This window comes from Nerophis ophidion, linkage group LG12 (assembly GCF_033978795.1).
Source record: "Nerophis ophidion isolate RoL-2023_Sa linkage group LG12, RoL_Noph_v1.0, whole genome shotgun sequence".
Lineage (NCBI taxonomy): Eukaryota > Metazoa > Chordata > Actinopteri > Syngnathiformes > Syngnathidae > Nerophis > Nerophis ophidion.
Genome location: NC_084622.1, coordinates 53,232,569 through 53,255,826, shown reverse-complemented (window position 1 = coordinate 53,255,826; position 23,258 = coordinate 53,232,569). Strand labels below are relative to the sequence as shown.

General features: G+C 43.6%; 1 protein-coding gene across 1 annotated transcript in view; it reads left to right on the top strand.

Moving 5' to 3' along the window:
* Positions 1 to 9,170: 9,170 nt before the first annotated feature.
* Positions 9,171 to 23,258, top strand: part of si:ch211-236l14.4 (SITS-binding protein) — a 137,929-nt gene continuing 123,841 nt past the window's right edge. Inside the window, exon 1 of the mRNA XM_061917738.1 lies at positions 9,171 to 9,948. Coding sequence (XP_061773722.1) covers positions 9,478 to 9,948 — 471 coding nt within the window. The 5' untranslated portion in view covers positions 9,171 to 9,477. The remainder of the gene's footprint in view (positions 9,949 to 23,258) is intronic.

Here is a 23,258-nt window from a genome sequence, read left to right as displayed (position 1 = left end):
ATTTGCGATCTTCCATGGCTCATAAAAGACTGAGTGGACTAGCAGTGATTAGTATTAATGACAAAGTCGGCCATCAGATTTCTTACAGTGATGTCATAAATGACTTTGCCTCCAGAAAAGCCAGGAAGCACAGGTTTTAAGGAGTGGGTGGAGTGGTGAAGAACAGAGGAACAAAACTGTGATGTGATAGTCAAATGTGTGAATTAAGGTAGTTTATTTTGATTTTTTCCCCCCCAAATTTTTGCACATCGTTATGTACATTTACATAGTTTTAATATGTAGTAACTTTATATTTGTTTATAAACCGTCATGTTACCTTGTTTCTGGTAACTCTGTTCATTAATATTATTTAAGTATTTGCTTGATATTGAATTTAATGATGTTGGTTTTTGTACAATTGAATTTGTTCCTTTTTATACGTATTTAAGTGATTTTATTGTTGCACTTTATTGTTTTTCTTGCACTACGAATTATTTTTGCACATTGCTGTTTCAGGTTTTTGTTACCAAACATAATAAAGTGAATCAGAATCAGCTTTATTGTCCAGTTATGTTTAACACACATGGAATTTAACTTAATACTCTCGGCAGGGTTCTTGAGGGTGCATGGGAGTCTGCCCAACCAGTCTACATGTGCTTTGTGGACTTGGAGAAGGCATTCGACCGTGTCCCTCGGGAAGTCCTGTGGGGAGTGCTCAGAGAGTATGGGGTATCAGACTGTCTTATTATGGCAGTCCGCTCCCTGTACGATCAGTGTCAGAACTTGGTCCGCATTGCCGGCAGTAAGTCGAACACATTTCCAGTGAGGGTTGGACTCCAAATACCAATAATCCTTTGTATCCGTGACAATTCCTGAATATATTTTACACCTCCCGCGGCCCCAACCCCACCCACCTTAACGCCACACGGGGGGCTGCTAGGGGTGTATAAAACAGTCAGGAAGTTTCATGAATACAAAGGATTATGGGTATCTGTTGTGTTGCGTTTATGTTGTGTTACTGTGAGGATGTTCTCCCGAAAAGTGTTTTCTCGTTCTTAATTGGTGTGGCTTCACAGCGTGGCGCATATTACTAAGAGTGTTAAAATTGTTTATATCACAACCATCAGTGTACTCTGTGTCACCTAGTATGCCTTGCAGTCGTGTGCATGTTGCCGCGGAAGCCACACACAACATGATGCTGGACTGACAAGCAGATGTACATGTTGCAGTAGTCGACAAAGCCAATGGCTTTATAGCACGCCCTAATGCATATTATCCGTGTGACTATCGGCAGTCATTCAGGAGAATAATAGTGTCTCTTATTGTCTTCTTCGCTTTATGACACAGGTCTTTAATGGCACTTTCAATCAATCAATCAATCAATGTTTACTTATATAGCCCTAAATCACTAATGTCTCAAAGGGCTGCACAGACCACTACGACATCCTCGGTAGGCCCACATAAGGGCAAGGAAAACTCACACCCAGTGGGACATCGGTGACAATAATGACCCAGTGGGACTTCGGTGACAATGATGACTATGAGAACCTTGGAGAGGAGGAAAGCAATGGATGTCGAGCGGGTCTAACATGATACTGTGAAAGTTCAATCCACAATGGATCCAACACAGTCGCGAGAGTCCAGTCCAAAGCGGATCCAACACAGCAGCGGAGTCCCGTTCACAGCGGAGCCAGCAGGAAACCATCCCAAGCGGAGGCGAATCAGCAGCGCAGAGATGTCCCCAGCCGATACACAGGCAAGCAGTACATGGCCACCGGATCGGACCGGACCCCCTCCACAAGGGAGAGTGGGACATAGAAGAAAAAGAAAAGAAACGGCAGATCAACTGGTCTAAAAAGGGAGTCTATTTAAAGGCTAGAGTATACAAATGAGTTTTAAGGTGAGACTTAAATGCTTCTACTGAGGTGGCATCTCGAACTGTTACCGGGAGGGCATTCCAGAGTACTGGAGCCCGAACGGAAAACGCTCTATAGCCCGCAGACTTTTTTTGGGCTTTGGGAATCACTAACAAGCCGGAGTCCTTTGAACGCAGATTTCTTGCCGGGACATATGGTACAATACAATCGGCAAGATAGGATGGAGCTAGACCGTGTAGTATTTTATACGTAAGTAGTAAAACCTTAAAGTCACATCTTAAGTGCACAGGAAGCCAGTGCAGGTGAGCCAGTACAGGCGTAATGTGATCAAACTTTCTTGTTCTTGTCAAAAGTCTAGCAGCCGCATTTTGTACCAACTGTAATCTTTTAATGCTAGACATGGGGAGACCCGAAAATAATACGTTACAGTAGTCGAGGCGAGACGTAACAAACGCATGGATAAAGATCTCAGCGTCTTTAGTGGACAGAATGGAGCGAATTTTAGCGATATTACGGAGATGAAAGAAGGCCGTTTTAGTAACACTTTTAATGTGTGCCTCAAAGGAGAGAGTTGGGTCAAAGATAATACCCAGATTCTTTACCGTGTCGCCTTGTTTAATTATTTGGTTGTCAAATGCTAGAGTTGTATTATTAAATAGAGTTCGGTGTCTAGCAGGACCGATAATCAGCATTTCCGTTTTTTTGGCGTTGAGTTGCAAAAAGTTAGCGGACATCCATTGTTTAATTTCATTAAGACACGCCTCCAGCTGACTACAATCTGGCGTGTTGGTCAGCTTTAGGGGCATGTAGAGTTGGGTGTCATCAGCATAACAGTGAAAGCTAATACCGTATTTGCGTATGATGTCACCTAGCGGCAGCATGTAGATGCTGAAGAGTGCAGGGCCAAGGACCGAACCCTGGGGAACTCCACACGTTACCTTGACTATGAATACCTTTGAACTTTGAACGGCAAAGGACACCGATCACAGAACCATGCATATCAAATATTTCCGGATGGTTTAACCGCCACCCGCCCGAATCTAATTAAAATGTATTTTTTCGTCATGTCAACCGCCCGACCCGCGGTTTATCCGCGGACTCCGCGGATGAGACCGCAAACCGCGCATCTCTAGTGTGAATGATCAACAATCAATATTATTGGCAGAACTAGAGGGCCTCAAAATCAACTAGAGGGCCCCATGGAGGCTTGGGCCGGCACTACGGACAGGTGTCACCGGTGTGACTGCAGCCAGGCACGTAAGGAAACCCTCGTCTCCATGGCAACTTATCTGCCGCTTTTTAATCAATCAATCAATCAATGTATTTTATTTCGGCAATCTTCACATAAAACAAAGAACAACAACAAGAAAAGAAGAAAAAAAAAAAAAACACTCATTTGAGCAATGATTGAGCCGAAAGGGTGTAGGTTGAAGCAACGCTTATATAAACCTACCCCATCACAACAAGAACAAGGTTCAAAATATATAAAATCCAAAACATGCTTCACTTATATTACTTTTTTTTTATATATGTAGCAAACGTCTCATATACACAGTTTAACATTTAAATCAAACATATACATTTGTACACTTATATATATATATATGTTATATATACACAATCTATTTAAATTCCATATAAAGTGGTAATATATACATTTTAATATAACCTATATGTATAATTATGAAATCATAAATTGTATTTATATACATATATATTATTGTCTTTCTAAAACAATGTTTGCTCTTCTTTCTTATATTTACTAATGATAAATGATTTAAAAAGCTTTTTAAACTGGTTTATGTTGGTGCTGTGTTTTATTTCATCCTTTAAACAGTTCCATATTTTAACCCCTGCTATTGTTATACTCATTCGTTTCTGCGTTGTTCTACAATATTGGATCTTAAAAAGTAGTTCTCCTCTTAAATTATAATTCCCTTCTCTTTGTAAAAATCTTCTCTGTAACCCTGTTGGAAGTAAATCTTTACTTGCTTTATAAATCATTTGGGCAGTTTTAAATCAAATGTTTTTATAAATAATCCATTAGTGTGTTCTCGGGGTCCTGTGTTATGTATCAGTCCGATGGCCCTTTTTTGCATTATGAATAATGGTTGGATGTTCGTCCTGTATGTATTTCCCCAAACTTCTAGACAGTAACTCAAATATGGTAAAACAAGTATACAATAAAGAGTGTGTAATGTTTTTTGATTAAGAATGTGCCTTGTTTTACCCAGGACAGCAATACTTCTGGCCAACTTCCCTTTGATGTATGTAATGTGTGACTTCCAGCAGATCCTGTGGTCCAAGATCACACCCAAACATTTTATTTAGTTTACTCTTTTTATACTAACATTGTCTATATATAATTTTACATCTATATCATTTCTCTTATTTCCAAATAACGTAAAGTTAGTTTTATTTAGGTTTAATGATAATTTATTAGCATCAAACCATTTTTTTAGTTTACACATCTCCACTTTCACTCATTTGCCGCTTTTCCACTCATGCAGGGGTAGGCAACCCAGAATGTTGAAAGAGCCATTTCGGACCCAAATAACACAACGCTGTCAAAAGACGTAATTCATATAAAACTTGCCAGCCCGCACTAACATTAAATTTTCATATTAAGCTGGGGGCCGCAAAATTGGCCCGCGGGCCGCGTGTTTGAGACCCCCTGCCGTACAGGCTGGACACCTCTTTACGCACTCAGAGCGCACGGAAAAGTCTGCAGCCACGCATTCCCTTGGCTCGACCGTGGCCTCCTCGTCCACGCTGGCAGCTCCAAGACTCTGGCAAAGACCCCTGACCCCCCTCTCAAACACGTGGCTCGCGGGCCAATTTTGCGGCCCGCAGCTTAATATGAAAGTTTAATGTTAGTGCGGGCTCGCAAGTTTTATATGAATGCGGCTTTTGACAGCGTTGTGTTATTTGGGTCCGAAATGGCTCTTTCAACATTCTGGGTTGCCTACCCCTGCATTAGTGGAAAAGCGGCAAATGAGTGAAAGTGGAGATGTGTAAACTAAAAAAATGGTTTGATGCTAATAAATTATCATTAAACCTAAATAAAACAAACTTTATGTTATTTGGAAATAAGAGAAATGATATTGATGTAAACTTTCATATTAAGCTGCGGGCCGCAAAATTGGCCCGCAAGCCGCGTGTTTGAGACCCCCTGCCGTACAGGCTGGACAACTCTTTACGCACTCAGAGCGCACGGAAAAGTCTGCAGCCACGCATTCCCTTGGCTCGACCGTGGCCTCCTCGTCCACGCTGGCAGCTCCAAGACTCTGGCAAAGACCCCTGACCCCCCTCTCAAACACGCGGCCCGCGGGCCAATTTTGCGGCCCGCAGCTTAATATGAAAGTTTAATGTTAGTGCGGGCTCGCAAGTTTTATATGAATGCGGCTTTTGACAGCGTTGTGTTATTTGGGTCCGAAATGGCTCTTTCAACATTCTGGGTTGCCTACCCCTGCATTAGTGGAAAAGCGGCAAATGAGTGAAAGTGGAGATGTGTAAACTAAAAAAATGGTTTGATGCTAATAAATTATCATTAAACCTAAATAAAACTAACTTTATGTTATTTGGAAATAAGAGAAATGATATAGATGTAAACTTTCATATTAAGCTGCGGGCCGCAAAATTGGCCCGCGGGCCGCGTGTTTGAGACCCCCTGCCGTACAGGCTGGACACCTCTTTACGCACTCAGAGCGCACGGAAAAGTCTGCAGCCACGCATTCCCTTGGCTCGACCGTGGCCTCCTCGTCCACGCTGGCAGCTCCAAGACTCTGGCAAAGACCCCTGACCCCCCTCTCAAACACGCGGCTCGCGGGCCAATTTTGCGGCCCGCAGCTTAATATGAAAGTTTAATGTTAGTGCGGGCTCGCAAGTTTTATATGAATGCGGCTTTTGACAGCGTTGTGTTATTTGGGTCCGAAATGGCTCTTTCAACATTCTGGGTTGCCTACCCCTGCATTAGTGGAAAAGCGGCAAATGAGTGAAAGTGGAGATGTGTAAACTAAAACAATGGTTTGATGCTAATAAATTATCATTAAACCTAAATAAAACTAACTTTATGTTATTTGGAAATAAGAGAAATGATATAGATGTAAACTTTCATATTAAGCTGCGGGCCGCAAAATTGGCCCGCAAGCCGCGTGTTTGAGACCCCGGCCGTACAGGCTGGACACCTCTTTACGCACTCAGAGCGCACGGAAAAGTCTGCAGCCACGCATTCCCTTGGCTCGACCGTGGCCTCCTCGTCCACGCTGGCAGCTCCAAGACTCAGGCAAAGACCCCTGACCCCCCTCTCAAACACGTGGCTCGCGGGCCAATTTTGCGGCCCGCAGCTTAATATGAAAGTTTAATGTTAGTGCGGGCTCGCAAGTTTTATATGAATGCGGCTTTTGACAGCGTTGTGTTATTTGGGTCCGAAATGGCTCTTTCAACATTCTGGGTTGCCTACCCCTGCATTAGTGGAAAAGCGGCAAATGAGTGAAAGTGGAGATGTGTAAACTAAAAAAAATGGTTTGATGCTAATAAATTATCATTAAACCTAAATAAAACTAACTTTATGTTATTTGGAAATAAGAGAAATGATATAGATGTAAACTTTCATATTAAGCTGCGGGCCGCGTGTTTGAGACCCCCTGCCGTACAGGCTGGACACCTCTTTACGCACTCAGAGCGCACGGAAAAGTCTGCAGCCACGCATTCCCTTGGCTCGACCGTGGCCTCCTCGTCCACGCTGGCAGCTCCAAGACTCTGGCAAAGACCCCTGACCCCCCTCTCAAACACGTGGCTCGCGGGCCAATTTTGCGGCCCGCAGCTTAATATGAAAGTTTAATGTTAGTGCGGGCTCGCAAGTTTTATATGAATGCGGCTTTTGACAGCGTTGTGTTATTTGGGTCCGAAATGGCTCTTTCAACATTCTGGGTTGCCTACCCCTGCATTAGTGGAAAAGCGGCAAATGAGTGAAAGTGGAGATGTGTAAACTAAAAAAATGGTTTGATGCTAATAAATTATCATTAAACCTAAATAAAACTAACTTTATGTTATTTGGAAATAAGAGAAATGATATTGATGTAAACTTTCATATTAAGCTGCGGGCCGCAAAATTGGCCCGCAAGCCGCGTGTTTGAGACCCCCTGCCGTACAGGCTGGACACCTCTTTATGCACTCAGAGCGCACGGAAAAGTCTGCAGCCACGCATTCCCTTGGCTCGACCGTGGCCTCCTCGTCCACGCTGGCAGCTCCAAGACTCTGGCAAAGACCCCTGACCCCCCTCTCAAACACGTGGCTCGCGGGCCAATTTTGCGGCCCGCAGCTTAATATGAAAGTTTAATGTTAGTGCGGGCTCGCAAGTTTTATATGAATGCGGCTTTTGACAGCGTTGTGTTATTTGGGTCCGAAATGGCTCTTTCAACATTCTGGGTTGCCTACCCCTGCATTAGTGGAAAAGCGGCAAATGAGTGAAAGTGGAGATGTGTAAACTAAAAAAATGGTTTGATGCTAATAAATTATCATTAAACCTAAATAAAACTAACTTTATGTTATTTGGAAATAAGAGAAATGATATTGATGTAAACTTTCATATTAAGCTGCGGGCCGCAAAATTGGCCCGCAAGCCGCGTGTTTGAGACCCCCTGCCGTACAGGCTGGACACCTCTTTATGCACTCAGAGCGCACGGAAAAGTCTGCAGCCACGCATTCCCTTGGCTCGACCGTGGCCTCCTCGTCCACGCTGGCAGCTCCAAGACTCTGGCAAAGACCCCTGACCCCCCTCTCAAACACGCGGCTCGAGGGGCCAATTTTGCGGCCCGCAGCTTAATATGAAAGTTTAATGTTAGTGCGGGCTCGCAAGTTTTATATGAATGCGGCTTTTGACAGCGTTGTGTTATTTGGGTCCGAAATGGCTCTTTCAACATTCTGGGTTGCCTACCCCTGCATTAGTGGAAAAGCGGCAAATGAGTGAAAGTGGAGATGTGTAAACTAAAAAAATGGTTTGATGCTAATAAATTATCATTAAACCTAAATAAAACTAACTTTATGTTATTTGGAAATAAGAGAAATGATATTGATGTAAACTTTCATATTAAGCTGCGGGCCGCAAAATTGGCCCGCAAGCCGCGTGTTTGAGACCCCCTGCCGTACAGGCTGGACACCTCTTTACGCACTCAGAGCGCACGGAAAAGTCTGCAGCCACGCATTCCCTTGGCTCGACCGTGGCCTCCTCGTCCACGCTGGCAGCTCCAAGACTCTGGCAAAGACCCCTGACCCCCCTCTCAAACACGCGGCTCGCGGGCCAATTTTGCGACCCGCAGCTTAATATGAAAGTTTAATGTTAGTGCGGGCTCGCAAGTTTTATATGAATGCGGCTTTTGACAGCGTTGTGTTATTTGGGTCCGAAATGGCTCTTTCAACATTCTGGGTTGCCTACCCCTGCATTAGTGGAAAAGCGGCAAATGAGTGAAAGTGGAGATGTGTAAACTAAAAAAATGGTTTGATGCTAATAAATTATCATTAAACCTAAATAAAACTAACTTTATGTTATTTGGAAATAAGAGAAATGATATAGATGTAAACTTTCATATTAAGCTGCGGGCCGCAAAATTGGCCCGCGGACCGCGTGTTTGAGACCCCCTGCCGTACAGGCTGGACACCTCTTTACGCACTCAGAGCGCACGGAAAAGTCTGCAGCCACGCATTCCCTTGGCTCGACCGTGGCCTCCTCGTCCACGCTGGCAGCTCCAAGACTCTGGCAAAGACCCCTGACCCCCCTCTCAAACACGTGGCTCGCGGGCCAATTTTGCGGCCCGCAGCTTAATATGAAAGTTTAATGTTAGTGCGGGCTCGCAAGTTTTATATGAATGCGGCTTTTGACAGCGTTGTGTTATTTGGGTCCGAAATGGCTCTTTCAACATTCTGGGTTGCCTACCCCTGCATTAGTGGAAAAGCGGCAAATGAGTGAAAGTGGAGATGTGTAAACTAAAAAAATGGTTTGATGCTAATAAATTATCATTAAACCTAAATAAAACTAACTTTATGTTATTTGGAAATAAGAGAAATGATATAGATGTAAACTTTCATATTAAGCTGCGGGCCGCGTGTTTGAGACCCCCTGCCGTACAGGCTGGACACCTCTTTACGCACTCAGAGCGCACGGAAAAGTCTGCAGCCACGCATTCCCTTGGCTCGACCGTGGCCTCCTCGTCCACGCTGGCAGCTCCAAGACTCTGGCAAAGACCCCTGACCCCCCCTCTCTCTCTCTCTCTCTCTCCACCTTGCATGGGAAGAAAGAGCGCGGCGTTACGTCAGACTGCACACACGGCGCAAGCGAGAGCGCGTCTTCGGGGACTATTCGTCGGCACTGCTGCCAAACCGGGGGCAGCCCGCCGCTTTATTGATAGTTCGAGCCTTTTTGCATGCGGCGTCACGATGCAGTAAGTCACGTAATAATTCCTGCGGGTTTTGACAGGTTTGCCGGACGGCAAAGTGGCGCAATAAGGAGTGCAGTTGAAGGAAATAGACGCGCAAATATGGCACCATGACGCTTTTGGCGCACGGAGCTTTCTGCAGCATTTCTCGGTGTTTGCTTCTTTGCTGATCGGAAAAAAAAAAAAAAATGCCTCACGCTCGAAATAGGAACCCCAGCCCCATCCCGGAGGTGACATGGGACACGGGTTTGAAGGAGATGAACGAGACGTGGAAAGGCGCGATCGCGTGTCTCGGCGTGGCTGTTTTCTTCGTCATGACCATCGGGATCATTTACTGGCAAGTGGTGGACCAGCCCAACAAGAACTGGATCCTCAAGGGGACGTTCAGCGGACTCGTCTGGGAGAGAAGGACCCACTCCTTGGTCATCCAGACCCTGGCGGAGGACAGGACTTACGTGGAGATAGACGTCGGGAACGTGGGGGACCCCGACCTGGAGGTTCCTTTCGTCAGGAACCTGTGCTGGCTCAACAAGACCGAGTTCTGCTACACCTGGGACAAGGTGGCCGAGATCAAGATCTCCCTGGACGCGGACGAGGACGCGGGGAGCGAGTGTTACAGTATGACGTGGACGCCGGTGCAATGCCATGTGCAGCTCAAGGTAGAAACATCTCGCTGCCCTTTAATTCATGCGTGCACATTAGACACCCTTAACAAGATTCATCGCTTTTATTTGTGCAATTTGTCAATCTGCATGCATGGAAGCTATATATGTTTAGCATTTGTCTGATTTCACATGTTTCACTGTAAATCAGGGGCGCTCACACTTTTTCTGCAGGCGAGCTACTTTTCCATTGACCAAGTCGAGGAGATCTACCTCATTCCTATTTATAATTTATATTTATTTATTTATGAAAGAGACATTTTTGTAAGCAGGGCTTCCCTGCTTAGGCTGCTGCCCCCGCGACCCGACCTCGGATAAGCGGAAGATGATGGATGGATGGATGGACATTTTTGTTAACAAGTTAATGCTGTTTAATGATAATCAATCAATCAATGTTTACTTATATAGCCCTAAATCACTAGTGTCTCAAAGGGCTGCACAAACCACCACGACATCCTCGGTAGGCCCACATAAGGGCAAGGAAAACTCACACCCAGTGGGACATCGGTGACAAAAATGACCCAGTGGGACGTCGGTGACAATGATGACTATGAGAACCTTAGAGAGGAGGAAAGCAATGGATGTCGAGCGGGTCTAACATGATACTGTGAAAGTTCAATCCACAATGGATCCAAATAAATAAATAAATAAATGGGTTGTACTTGTATAGCGCTTTTCTACCTTCAAGGTACTCAAAGCGCTTTGACACTACTTCCACATTTACCCATTCACACACACATTCACACACTGATGGAGGGAGCTGCCATGCAAGGCGCCAACCAGCACCCATCAGGAGCAAGGGTGAAGTGTCTTGCTCAGGACACAACGGACGTGACCTAGTTGGTACTAGGTGGGATTTGAACCAGGGACCCTCGGGTTGCGCACGGCCACTCTTCCACTGCGCCACGCATATAATAAAGTAGTACGATTGAACTTAAAATACTGGTTTAAAACTGTCTAAAGATGTACTGCACCAATAAATGTAAGGATTTTTGCATCAATTAACATCCATCCATCCATCATCTTCCGCTTATCCGAGGTCGGGTCGCGGGGGCAACAGCCTAAGCAGGGAAGCCCAGACTTCCCTCTCCCCAGCCACTTCGTCTAGCTCTTCCCGGGGGATCCCGAGGCGTTCCCAGGCCAGCCGGGAGACATAGTCTTCCCAACGTGTCCTGGGTCTTCCCCGTGGCCTCCTACCAGCTGGACGTGCCCTAAACACCTCCCTAGGGAGGCGTTCGGGTGGCATCCTGACCAGATGCCCGAACCACCTCATCTGGCTCCTCTCCATGTGAAGGAGCAGCGGCTTTACGTTGAGTTCCTCCCGGATGGCAGAGCTTCTCACCCTATCTCTAAGGGTGAGCCCCGCCACACGGCGGAGGAAACTCATTTGGGCCGCTTGTACCCGTGATCTTATCCTTTCGGTCATGACCCAAAGCTCATGACCATAGGTGAGGATGGGAACGTAGATCGACCGGTAAATTGAGAGCTTTGCCTTCCGGCTCAGCTCCTTCTTCACCACAACGGATCGATACAACGTCCGCATTACTGAAGACGCCGCACCGATCCGCCTGTCGATCTCACGATCCACTCTTCCCTCACTCGTGAACAAGACTCCTAGGTACTTGAACTCCTCCACTTGGAGCAGGGTCTCCTCCCCAACCCGGAGATGGCACTCCACCCTTTCAATTAACAGACATTTTATAAAACTGTATTTATTCCAAAAAGCACTCTATGGTGGTAAAATACTCCTGTTTGGACATCGAAATATGAAGATAAAAGAGCTGTGTATGTTCAAAAAAACTAAACTAAACAAGACAATACGTGCAAATGTAAAAATCTAATTTGGAGGGCAAAAAAAGGAATTAGTAAAAACGTTTTTAAAACATCCATCCATCCATTTTCTACCGCTTATTCCCCTCCGGGGTCGCGGGGGGGGTGCTGGCGTCTATCTCAGCTACAATCGGGCGGAAGGCGGGGTACACCCTGGACAAGTCGCAATTAATTATAATATATTTCAACGGCCCTACATATTGTTTGCGTTCAACTCTGGTCTCTCCGGTCGATCATTCAAATGTGGCCGTGTGCAACAAACTAAATTCCTAGTTCCTATTGTTACACAACAGAGAAGAAGTCCATAGGAGAGACCCAAAAACGTTGGTTCCCAAAGGTAAATGCTTATGAATGATTACATTATTTCATAAAACCACTTTCATTGCTTGTTTTACAGGCTATTAAAACGTTTTTCAAACTATATTTATCCATCCATCCATTTCCTACCGCTTATTCCCTGTGGGGTCGCGGGTGGCGCTGGTGCCTATATTATTATTATTATTATTATTATCAGTAGAAGCATTTAAGTCTCACCTTAAAACTCATTTGTATACTCTAGCCTTTAAATAGACTCCCTTTTTAGACCAGTTGATCTGCCGTTTCTTTTCTTTTTCTTCTATGTCCCACTCTCCTTTGTGGAGGGAGTCCGGTCCGATCCGGTGGCCATGTACTGCTCGCCTGTGTATCGGCTGGGGACATCTCTGCGCTGCTGATCCGCCTCCGCTTGGGATGGTTTCCTGCTGGCTCCGCTGTGAACGGGACTCTCGCTGCTGTGTTGGATCCGCTTTGGACTGGACTCTCGCGACTGTGTTGGATCCATTATGGATTGATCTTTCACAGTATCATGTTCTCATATGTTCTCATAGTCATCAGTATCATCAGTATCACAGTATCATGTTCTCATAGTCATCATTGTCACCGACGTCCCACTGGGTGTGAGTTTTCCTTGCCCTTATGTGGGCCTACCGAGGATGTCGTAGTGGTTTGTGCAGCCCTTTGAGACACTAGTGATTTAGGGCTATATAAGTAAACATTGATTGATTGATTGATTGATAAAAACAGTTTTTTTTCTTGTTAAAAGGCATGTTACATGTTAAAACTGTGGTGTTTTGGGCGGACAAGCACAGACTAAATTGATTTCAGTGGACGGGGCTGATTGGAAATACGAGTGTTTGAGTTATGAGCTCGTTGTGGCACGTTAATTGAGATACCACTGTATTTACCTTTATTGAACATCAAATAGTCTGCATGTACACTGTGAACGGTGGTTTATTTGACCTGGATTATCTCAAAATACTTTTGTCGAAAGACACGGTTATTGAATTGGGTTTTAGACTTACTATAATACAAGCATGTTTAACAAAGAGACATTTTTGTTAACAAGTTAATGGTGTTTAATAATAATACAAGCAGGTTTAACACACATAGATTCCTTTCTTTCATGAAGACAAGAATATAAGTTGGTGTATTTGATTCTGATGACTTGCATTGATTGGAATTAGACAGTGGTGCTGATAACGTCCGCATTTTCAAATGGAGGAAAAAAAAAGTCCTCCTTTCTGTCCAATACCACATGAAAGTGGTTGGATTTGGCATCTCATTTGTCCAACTTGCATACTCGTTTTTAAACACTTTGTTATGAGAGTAGTATATGTGTGTGGCCCTTTAATGTCTGGCAGCAGGTGATGACGTCAGTGAGTGTGCGGGTGGGCAAGCAAGTGAGAAAGCGGTCGCTGAGGGCGGGGGAGAAATACATTGGCATCAAACTCCGTAGCTTGCTAGCTTGTGCACGCTAGCTTTCTGAGACTCTTATTTTGTTAGCACAGGCAGGATGAAACAGGTCTTTTATGGTGAAGACAGGAACTGTGCAGTCGGTCTTTAGAGTTTTGACAGTAGGTACGGAGTCTCTAGAAATAAAATGTGTTTCTCTGCGTCCGCCCTGTTAGTGATTTTTTTCTTAAATATGAGCTCGCAGCAGCCAGCGTCATCTCACAAGATCCTCGGGTGCCGAGAATGTCAAACAACTGACGAAAGTGAAGTCTTGGTATGATTGATGATTGCTCATTTTTATGTCTATTTTTTAATGCCTGGCTTGAGATCGACTGACACACCCTCCGAGATCGACCAGTCGATCGCGATCGACGTAATGGGCACCCTTGTTGTAAATCATTTCATTGTGAATTCACGATAAATTTACTGGCTAATAATTGCATTACTTACACAGTAGTATTTACAGTATTTTTGTTGTATGTTTAGGACAGAACAATTTATATTAGTTGTGCATACTCATAACTATGTATGTGCTATATAGTTTGCTAATATAGCATAGTGTTTTGTAGTTTTTGGAGCACACACACACACACACACACACACACACACACACGCAATCTTTGGGTTTCCCACGATTCGATTCAATATCGTTCTTAAGGGGCGTGATTCGATTATATGTATCGATTTTTTCGATTCAACGCGATTCTCGATTAAAAAACGATATTTTTCCGATTCAAAACGATTCTGTTTTCCTTCAATACATAAGATTTCAGCAGGATCTACCCCAGTCTGCTGACATGCTAGCAGAGTAGTAGATTTTTTGAAAAAAAGCTTTTATAATTGTAAAGGACAATGTTTTATCAACTGATTGCAATAATGTAAATTTGTTTTAACTATTAAACGAACCAAAAATATGACTTATTTTATCTTTGTGAAAACATTGGACACAGTGTGTTGTCAAGCTTATGAGATGCGATGCAAGTGGAAGCCACTGTGACACTATTGTTCTTTTTTTAAATTTTTTTAATAAATTTCTAATGCTAATGTCAATGAGGGATTTTTAATCACTGCTATGCTGAAATTATAACTAATATTGATACTGATGTTGATAATATTCATTTTTGTTTCACTACTTTTGGTTTGTTCTGTGTCGTGTTTGTGTCTCCTCTCAATTGCTCAGTTTATTGCAGTTCTGAGTGTTGCTGGGTCAGGCTTGCTTTTGGAATTGGATTGCATTGTTATGGTATTGCTGTGTAGTGGTTTTTTGGATTGATTAAAAAAAAATCAAAAAAATAATAATTGAAAAAATTGATTTAAAAAAAAAATATGAGAATTGATTCTGAATTGCACAACGTATTCGAATCGATTTTCCCCCACACCCCTAGTATGTATATATATATATATATCTTGTTACCTTGTGTTCGTTCATGCATGTTTAATGACAATACAATGAATCTTAATCCTAATTTACTGTAAATTATATTTACAGCAATTTACTGAGCTGTACATTTTATGGTTAATTACAAATAAACTTACAACTATATGTTGTAACTTCAAAATTGTAATTTTACAGTAATAAAAAGTTTAACAGCATAAGGCCACTTACTGTCCAACAGTGTACAGAACCTGTTTGAACACATATCAGTTAGAAATTTACAGTAGTTTGTTATGATATTACAGAGGACTTGTTCGCAGTCTTTTACTGTACAATAACAGTCATTTGCTGTGAAAAACAAGGATATTGTTTTTTTTTTATAGTCACTTGTACTGTTACAGTAAATATTACTACAGTATTTTATTGTGAAAGAACACTGTTACACTGTGATTTCCTGGTACATTTCTACAGTTCCATACATCCATCATCCTCCGCTTATCCGAGGTCGGGTCGCGGGGGCAACAGCCTAAGCAGGGAAACCCAGACTTCCCTCTCCCCAGCCACTTCGTCTAGCTCTTCCCGGGGGATCCCGAGGCGTTCCCAGGCCAGCCGGGAGACATAGTCTTCCCAACGTGTCCTGGGTCTTCCCCGTGGCCTCCTACCGGTTGGACGTGCCCTAAACACCTCCCTAGGGAGGCGTTCGGGTGGCATCCTGACCAGATGCCCGAACCACCTCATCTGGCTCCTCTCGATGTGAAGGAGCAGCGGCTTTACTTTGAGTTCCTCCCGGATGGCAGAGCTTCTCACCCTATCTCTAAGGGAGAGCCCCGCCACACGGCGGAGGAAACTCATTTCGGCCGCTTGTACCCGTGATCTTATCCTTTCGGTCATGACCCAAAGCTCATGACCATAGGTGAGGATGGGAATGTAGATCGACCGGTAAATTGAGAGCTTTGCCTTCCGGCTCAGCTCCTTCTTCACCACAACGGATTGGTACAACGTCCGCATTACTGAAGACGCCGCACCGATCCGCCTGTCGATCTCACGATCCACTCTTCCCCCACTCGTGAACAAGACTCCTAGGTACTTGAACTCCTCCACTTGGGGCAGGGTCTCCTCCCCAACCCGGAGATGGCATTCCACCCTTTTCCGGGCGAGAACCATGGACTCGGACTTGGAGGTGCTGATTCTCATTCCGGTCGCTTCACACTCGGCTGCGAACCGATCCAGTGAGAGCTGAAGATCCCGGTCAGATGAAGCCATCAGGACTACATCATCTGCAAAAAGCAGAGACCTAATCCTGCGGTCACCAAACCGGAACCCCTCAACGCCTTGACTGCGCCTAGAAATTCTGTCCATAAAAGTTATGAACAGAATGGGTGACAAAGGACAGCCTTGGCGGAGTCCAACCCTCACTGGAAATGTGTTCGACTTACTGCCAGCAATGCGGACCAAGCTCTGGCACTGATCGTACAGGGAGCGGACCGCCACAATAAGACAGTCCGATACCCCATACTCTCTGAGCACTCCCCACAAGACTTCCCGAGGGACACGGTCAAATGCCTTCTCCAAGTCCACAAAGCACATGTAGACTGGTTGGGCAAACTCCCAACCAGTTTAGTATCGAAATTTGCAGCACAGTAAATCTTAACCGTCCTTATTCTCACTCGGTCAATTATACTTTCGAAAGTTTGGAAAATGTCATCAACAATTTCTAGCAGTATTAACCCTCAGGAGACAAATGTTTACTTTTCTGACCTTTCAGTAAATTGTTGCTGCAATTTTGCCATTTTCCCTTAAGTGTTATTTTAATGGTAACTTTTAAGTTTGCCATGTCCAATTCTTTTGCAGTTTGTGCTATACCAGGAGTAGGAAACCTATGGCTCTAGAGCCAGATGTGGCTCTTTTGATGACTGCATCTGGCTCTCAGATAAATCTTAGCTGACATTGCTTAACACGATAAGTAATGAATAATTCCGCTGGTAACCACGATGTTAAAATAACCTTCAAAATATAAAACATTCTCATGCATTTTAATCCATCCATCCATTTCAACCGCACCTGTTCAAAAAGTAACAATGTTATTAGAAATAATTAGAGACTTATTATACTCTAAAAATGTTGGTTTTACTTAAAAAATGCACGCATTTAGTTGTATTCAATGTTAAAAAAATATGATATGGCTCTCACGGAAATAAATTTTAAAATATTTGGCTTTCATGGCTCTCTCAGCATAAAAGGTTCCCGACCCCTGTGCTATACACTGGCAGTTATTCATTAATACTGACATATGAGTCCTTAATATTTTTTAAAGGGCCTAAACATTTTAGATTTTTTTATTATTATTTTTTTTTTTACATTTTACAAAATACCCAACATGTAATGTTATTTAGATGTTTTAGGCTTAGGGGTTTTAATTAAAATATGTCACAGTTTTCAATTAGTATAAATTTGAACAACATGTTGGTTTACTACAGAATTTCTAGGCGCAGTCAAGGCGTTGAGGGGTTCCAGTTTGGTGGCCGCGGGATTAGGTCTCTGCTTTTTGCAGACGATGTGGTCCTGATGGCTTCATCTGGCCGGGATCTTCAACTCTCACTGGATCGGTTCGCAGCCGAGTGTGAAGTGGCCGGAATGAGAATCAGCACCTCCAAGTCCGAGTCCATGGTTCTCGCCCGGAAAAGGGTGGAGTGCCATCTCCGGGTTGGGGAGGAGACCCTGCCCCAAGTGGAGGAGTTCAAGTACCTAGGAGTCTTGTTCACGAGTGGGGGAAGAGTGGATCGTGAGATCGACAGGCGGATCGGTGCGGCGTCTTCAGTAATGCGGACGTTGTACCGATCTGTTGTGGTGAAGAAGGAGCTGAGCCGGAAGGCAAAGCTCTCAATTTACCGGTCGATTTACGTTCCCATCCTCACCTATGGTCATGAGCTTTGGGTCATGACCAAAAGGATAAGATCACGGGTACAAGCGGCCAAAATTAGTTTCCTCCTCCGTGTGGCGGGGCTCTCCCTTAGAGATAGGGTGAGAAGCTCTGCCATCCGGGAGGAACTCAAAGTAAAGCCGCTGCTCCTTCACATCGAGAGGAGCCAGATGAGGTGGTTCGGGATACTGGTCAGGATGCCACCCGAACGCCTCCCGAGGGAGGTGTTTAGGGCACGTCCAACCGGTAGGAGGCCACGGGGAAGACCCAGGACATGTTGGGAAGACTACGTCACCCGGCTGGCCTGGGAACGCCTCGGGATCCCCCGGGAAGAGCTAGACGAAGTGGCTGAGGAGAGGGAAGTCTGGGCTTCCCTGCTTAGGCTGCTGCCCCCGCGACCCAACCTCGGATAAGCGGAAGAAGATGGATGGATGGATGGATGTTGGTTTACTCATTTAAACTTGTGACAGTAAAAGCCTTTCAAAAGGTAAAACAAAACAAAACATGTTTGTTCTTTTGTTTAGGACTGAAGTTGATTAAGAAATTTGAGCAAAAAAAAACATGATTTCCAAATGTTTTAAAACCCTTAAAAAAATGTAAGGACTTTTGAGGGTTCCAAGTTCGATCCCGCTTCCAGCATCCTGGTCACTGCTGATGTGTTCTTGGGCAAGATACTTTACCCACCTGCTTTCAGTGTCATCCACACTGGTTTGAATGTATCTTAGATCAGTGTTTTTCAACCACTGTGCCGCGGCACATTAGTGTACCGTAAGATATTGCCTGGTGTGCCGTGGGAGATTATGTAATTTCACCTAATTGGGGTTAAAAATAAATTTTTGCAAACCAGTAATTATAATCCGCAAATGTGCCGTTTTTGAGTGTCTGTGCTATCTAGAGGTCGGCAGAGTAACCGTGTAATACTCTTCTATATCAGTAGGTGGCAGCAGGTAACTAATTGCTTTGTAGATGTCGGTAACATGATTTGTCGTGATCACAATATGCAGACGACATATTGGTATCTAATGCTTGGACCAAAAATAAACAAAAGGCAAGTGCTGCTAAGAAAAGCCATTGAAGCTTAGGGATGGCTACGCAAAAGAAAGCTAAAACTGAACTGGCTGCAAAGTAAACAAAAACAGAATGCTGGACGACAGCAAAGACTTACAGCGCGTGGAGCAGCAGACGGCGTCCACAAAGTACACCCGTACATGACATGACAATCAACAACAAAATAGGAGTGCAAGACAAGAACTAAAACACTACACACAGGAAAACACCAAAAAAACTCCAAATAAGTCAGGGCGTGATGAGACAGGTGGTGACTTTGAGAGCTTTATTGATGCATGCTTGGTTATGGTTTAAAGTCATATCCAACAATTGCGACAACAACTTTTTACTGTCAATATCGACTGCAGAGTTTCATTTTTTAAAGTTTTCTGCTGGTGGTGTGCCTTGAGATTTTTTCAATGCAAAAAATGTGCCTTTGCTCAGAAAAGGTTGAAAAACACTGTCTTAGATAATGGGTTTCACTATGTAAAGCGCTTTTGGTCTCTAGAGAAAATCGCTATATGAATGCATTTCACTTAACTTCTACACCAGGGGTGCCCACACTTTTTCTGCAGGCGAGCTACTTTTCAATTGACCAACTCGAGGGGATCTACCTCATTTATATATATCATTTATATTTATTTATTTATGAAAGTGACATTTTTGTAAACAAGTTAAATGTGTTTAATGATAATACAAGCATGTGTAACACATATAGATGTCTTTCTTTCACGAAGAAAAGAATATAAGTTGGTGTATTACCTGATTCTGATGACTTGCATTGATTGGAATCAGACAGTAATGATGATAACGCCCACATTTTCAAATGGAGGAGAAAAAAAGTTGTCCTTTCTGTACAATACCACATGAAAGTGGTTGGTTTTTGGCATCTAATTCATCCAGCTTCCATACACTTTACAAGAAAAACATTGCCGGCAAATTCCGTAGCTTTCTTGATTGACATTCACGGCACCCGAGGGTCTTGTGAGATGACGCTGGCTGCTGCCAGTTCATTATTATGAAAAAATGACAGAGAGGAAGGCGAGAAACACTTTTTATTTCAACAAACTTTCGCGCCGTCCCTTCCGTCAAAACTCTAAAGGCCGACTGCACATTTCCTATCTTCACAATAAAAGCCCTGCTTCATGCTGCCTGCGCTAACAAAATAAGAGTTTGGGAAAGCTGGCGTGCACAAGTGATGTGCACGCCAGCTTTCTGAGGGATCGCTTGTGCACGCCAGTTTTCCGAGACTCTGTATTTGGTTAGCGCAGGCAGCATGAAGCAGGGCTTTTATTGTGAAGATAGGAAATGTGCAGTCGGCCTTTAGAGTTTTGACGGAAGGTACGGCGCGAGAGTCTGTTGAAATAAAAAGTGTTTCTCGCCTTCCTCTCGGTCATATTTTAATAATAATGATCTTGCAGCAGCCAGCGTCATCTCACAAGACCCTCCGGTACCGTGAATGTCATTTAAGTGACGTCTTGGTGAAGATTGATGATCACTAATTTTTAGGTCTATTTTTTTTAAAAGCCTGGCTGGAGATCGACTGACACACCCCCCGCGGTCGACTGGTAGCTCGCGATCGACGTAATGGGCACCCCTGTAATACACTGTTTGGCTTTAATCGCATAAATCAAATGTGGCCAAAAGAAACAAAATCCTTTTTATTTGTCCGTTCCAACATGTACAAGACACATCAGAACTGAAATTAGATTTTCGGTACAGTCCCGCTAAGAGCAGACATACGTTACCAAGACGAGTACGCTGACGGATCAGCCGGTTACAGCGCTCCTTGAAAAGATAAGAAAAGGGTGACATTAGGAGAGGGTGGGGGAGTAAAAAAATATCAGTCCAAGGCTAGACCCTCAGGAGAGGTCTATCCTGAGTCCAAGTAAAAAAACCTCACATAGCATGGCACACATTAAACCTATATATATCACACCAACTTGCAAAAGAGGGAGGGGTGGGTTTGCGCAGGCCCGCTGTTCGCTCTGTAGCGCAGCTCAGCCATCCACAGCCCCAGAGGAGATAAGCGGTGGTGAAGGTGTTGATTCAAGGGTGAGGGTCATGTGTGTTCGTAAATGCCCAATTAACTCGGGAGCCGCGGTGAATGTTTTTGTACGGCTGAGGCAGATAAAGTTCGGCTACAGATGTTGTTGACAAAAAGGAAGGTCAAAAGCGTCTATCTTGAGGAGTCTTCGGGAGATTTCCTTCAGAACAGCCTGTTCCATGCCAAGGCCATTCAGGGAGTCATAGATAAAAAGTTGTTTTCCTTCGAGAAGACAAAATATTGACTTATCTTCTCTGCTGTCCATGCTGGTTAACAATTTGAGTTTGCTACGCATCATTCTTACCCAATATGTCCCCTCACATGTGACTATGTTCATCAAAACTGAGTAACATCCTGTATTTGATTTTTTGCCGTGCATTATGTTCTGTTGTCACGCTGCAACTGCATTTTTATGTTAGTTTTTACAAGTTTCCTGACATGGTGGCGCTTTTAGATGTTGGCACAAATAGCTGAAATCATATGATTTTTTAAAATGACTTGGAAAGAAAATAACATTCCATCCGCCCCCCCCCCCCTCCTTCGGAGCGGCCCCGGTACATATTGTACTTTCCCTGGGCTTAATTCTCACACGTGTATCCATCGGGATGCTTGGGGAGGTTAATCTGTCCCAACCACCGTTTCTAGTCATGCGGCGGGACCGCGTCAGCTTATAAAGCACAATTTACCCAAATCCTCAGCTGATCTTCTAAGACGCTGAGATTTGAGGCAACATCAATGAGCGGCTGTTATTTGACGTTTCCTGCACATTTTCATCTACTGTACACGTAACACCTAGCAGATTAGTGCTAATGAACTGCTCTCAACGCATGTGACGCAGTGCAGGGCCAGAGCAAACATTTGCAATATTTCTCAATTTGGATGAAACAATGTGTTAATTATTGTGGTTGTAGTTTGCACCGGTGGAGAACTGCACATTGGATCAGATCAGGGGCCGAGATTTGTCTTTTTTTTACCTGATCTGTGATCAGCTTATGAGCTGCTGAGCCCGGTTGAGTGATACCAGAGCTGTGTCCCAGTGTTTACATCGCTAAAGATTGTACTCACGTGAAATATTCCCTCAAAAGGAGATGCACCCGCAGGGAGACACATTTCAATCAATCAATCAATAGGTAACCTGCTCAGTGGCCTTGTGGTTAGAGTGTCTGCCCTGAGACTGGAAGTTTGTGAGTTTAAACCCCTGCCGAGTTATACCAAAGACTATAAAAAAAGGGATCCATTACATCCCTGCTTGACACTCAGCATCAAGCGTTGGATTTGGGGGTTAAATCACCAAAAAATGATTCCCGAGCGCGGCCACCGCTGCTGCTCACTGCTCCCTTTACCTCCCAAGGGGTGAACATGGGAATGGGTCAAATGCAGAAGATAATTTCACCACACCCAGTGACTATCATTGGGACTTTAACATTAATTTATTTATATAGCCCAAAGTCACAAGTGTCTCAAAGGGCTGCGACATCCTCGGCTCAGATTCCACACCAGGGCAAGAAAAGAAATCAACCTAATGGGCACAATGAGGAACCTCGGAGGGGACCGCAAATGTGGGGACCCCGTCACATTACGATTCCATATTCCGTGTTACACACATGCAGGAATTGCATGAATTACAAAAGGGTGCGTGTCTTGCCAGAACATTGTCTACAATTTGAGAGCATCGCGTCTTCAATCCACAGTGTGATGCCGGTTTCTTAAACTAAAATCCTCACCGCTATGGCGGAAAATAAACAAAGTTGCTTTCAGGTGTATTCTCACCAGAGGACGAGCGGACGAGGAATGGCTAAGCATGCTGCACACACACACACACCGAGCAGGACGACAATAATCTAAAAAGTAATGATTCAACGTAAAGAAGGTGTGATCGATCCAGGTGTTCAGAGAAAAAAAAATAGACCATATATATATATATATATATATATATATATATATATATATATATATATATATATATATATATATATATATATATATATATATATATATATATATCAATCAATCAATGTTTACTTATATAGCCCTAAATCACTAGTGTCTCAAAGATATATATATATATTGTGTATATATATATATATATATATATATATATATATATATATATATATATATATATATATATATATATATATATATATATATATATACATAAATACACACACATATATATACTGTATATATATATATATATACATGCAAATATATATATATATACACATATATACTGTGTATATATATATACATACATACACATATATATACTGTGTATGTATATATATACATACATACACAGTATATATACATATATT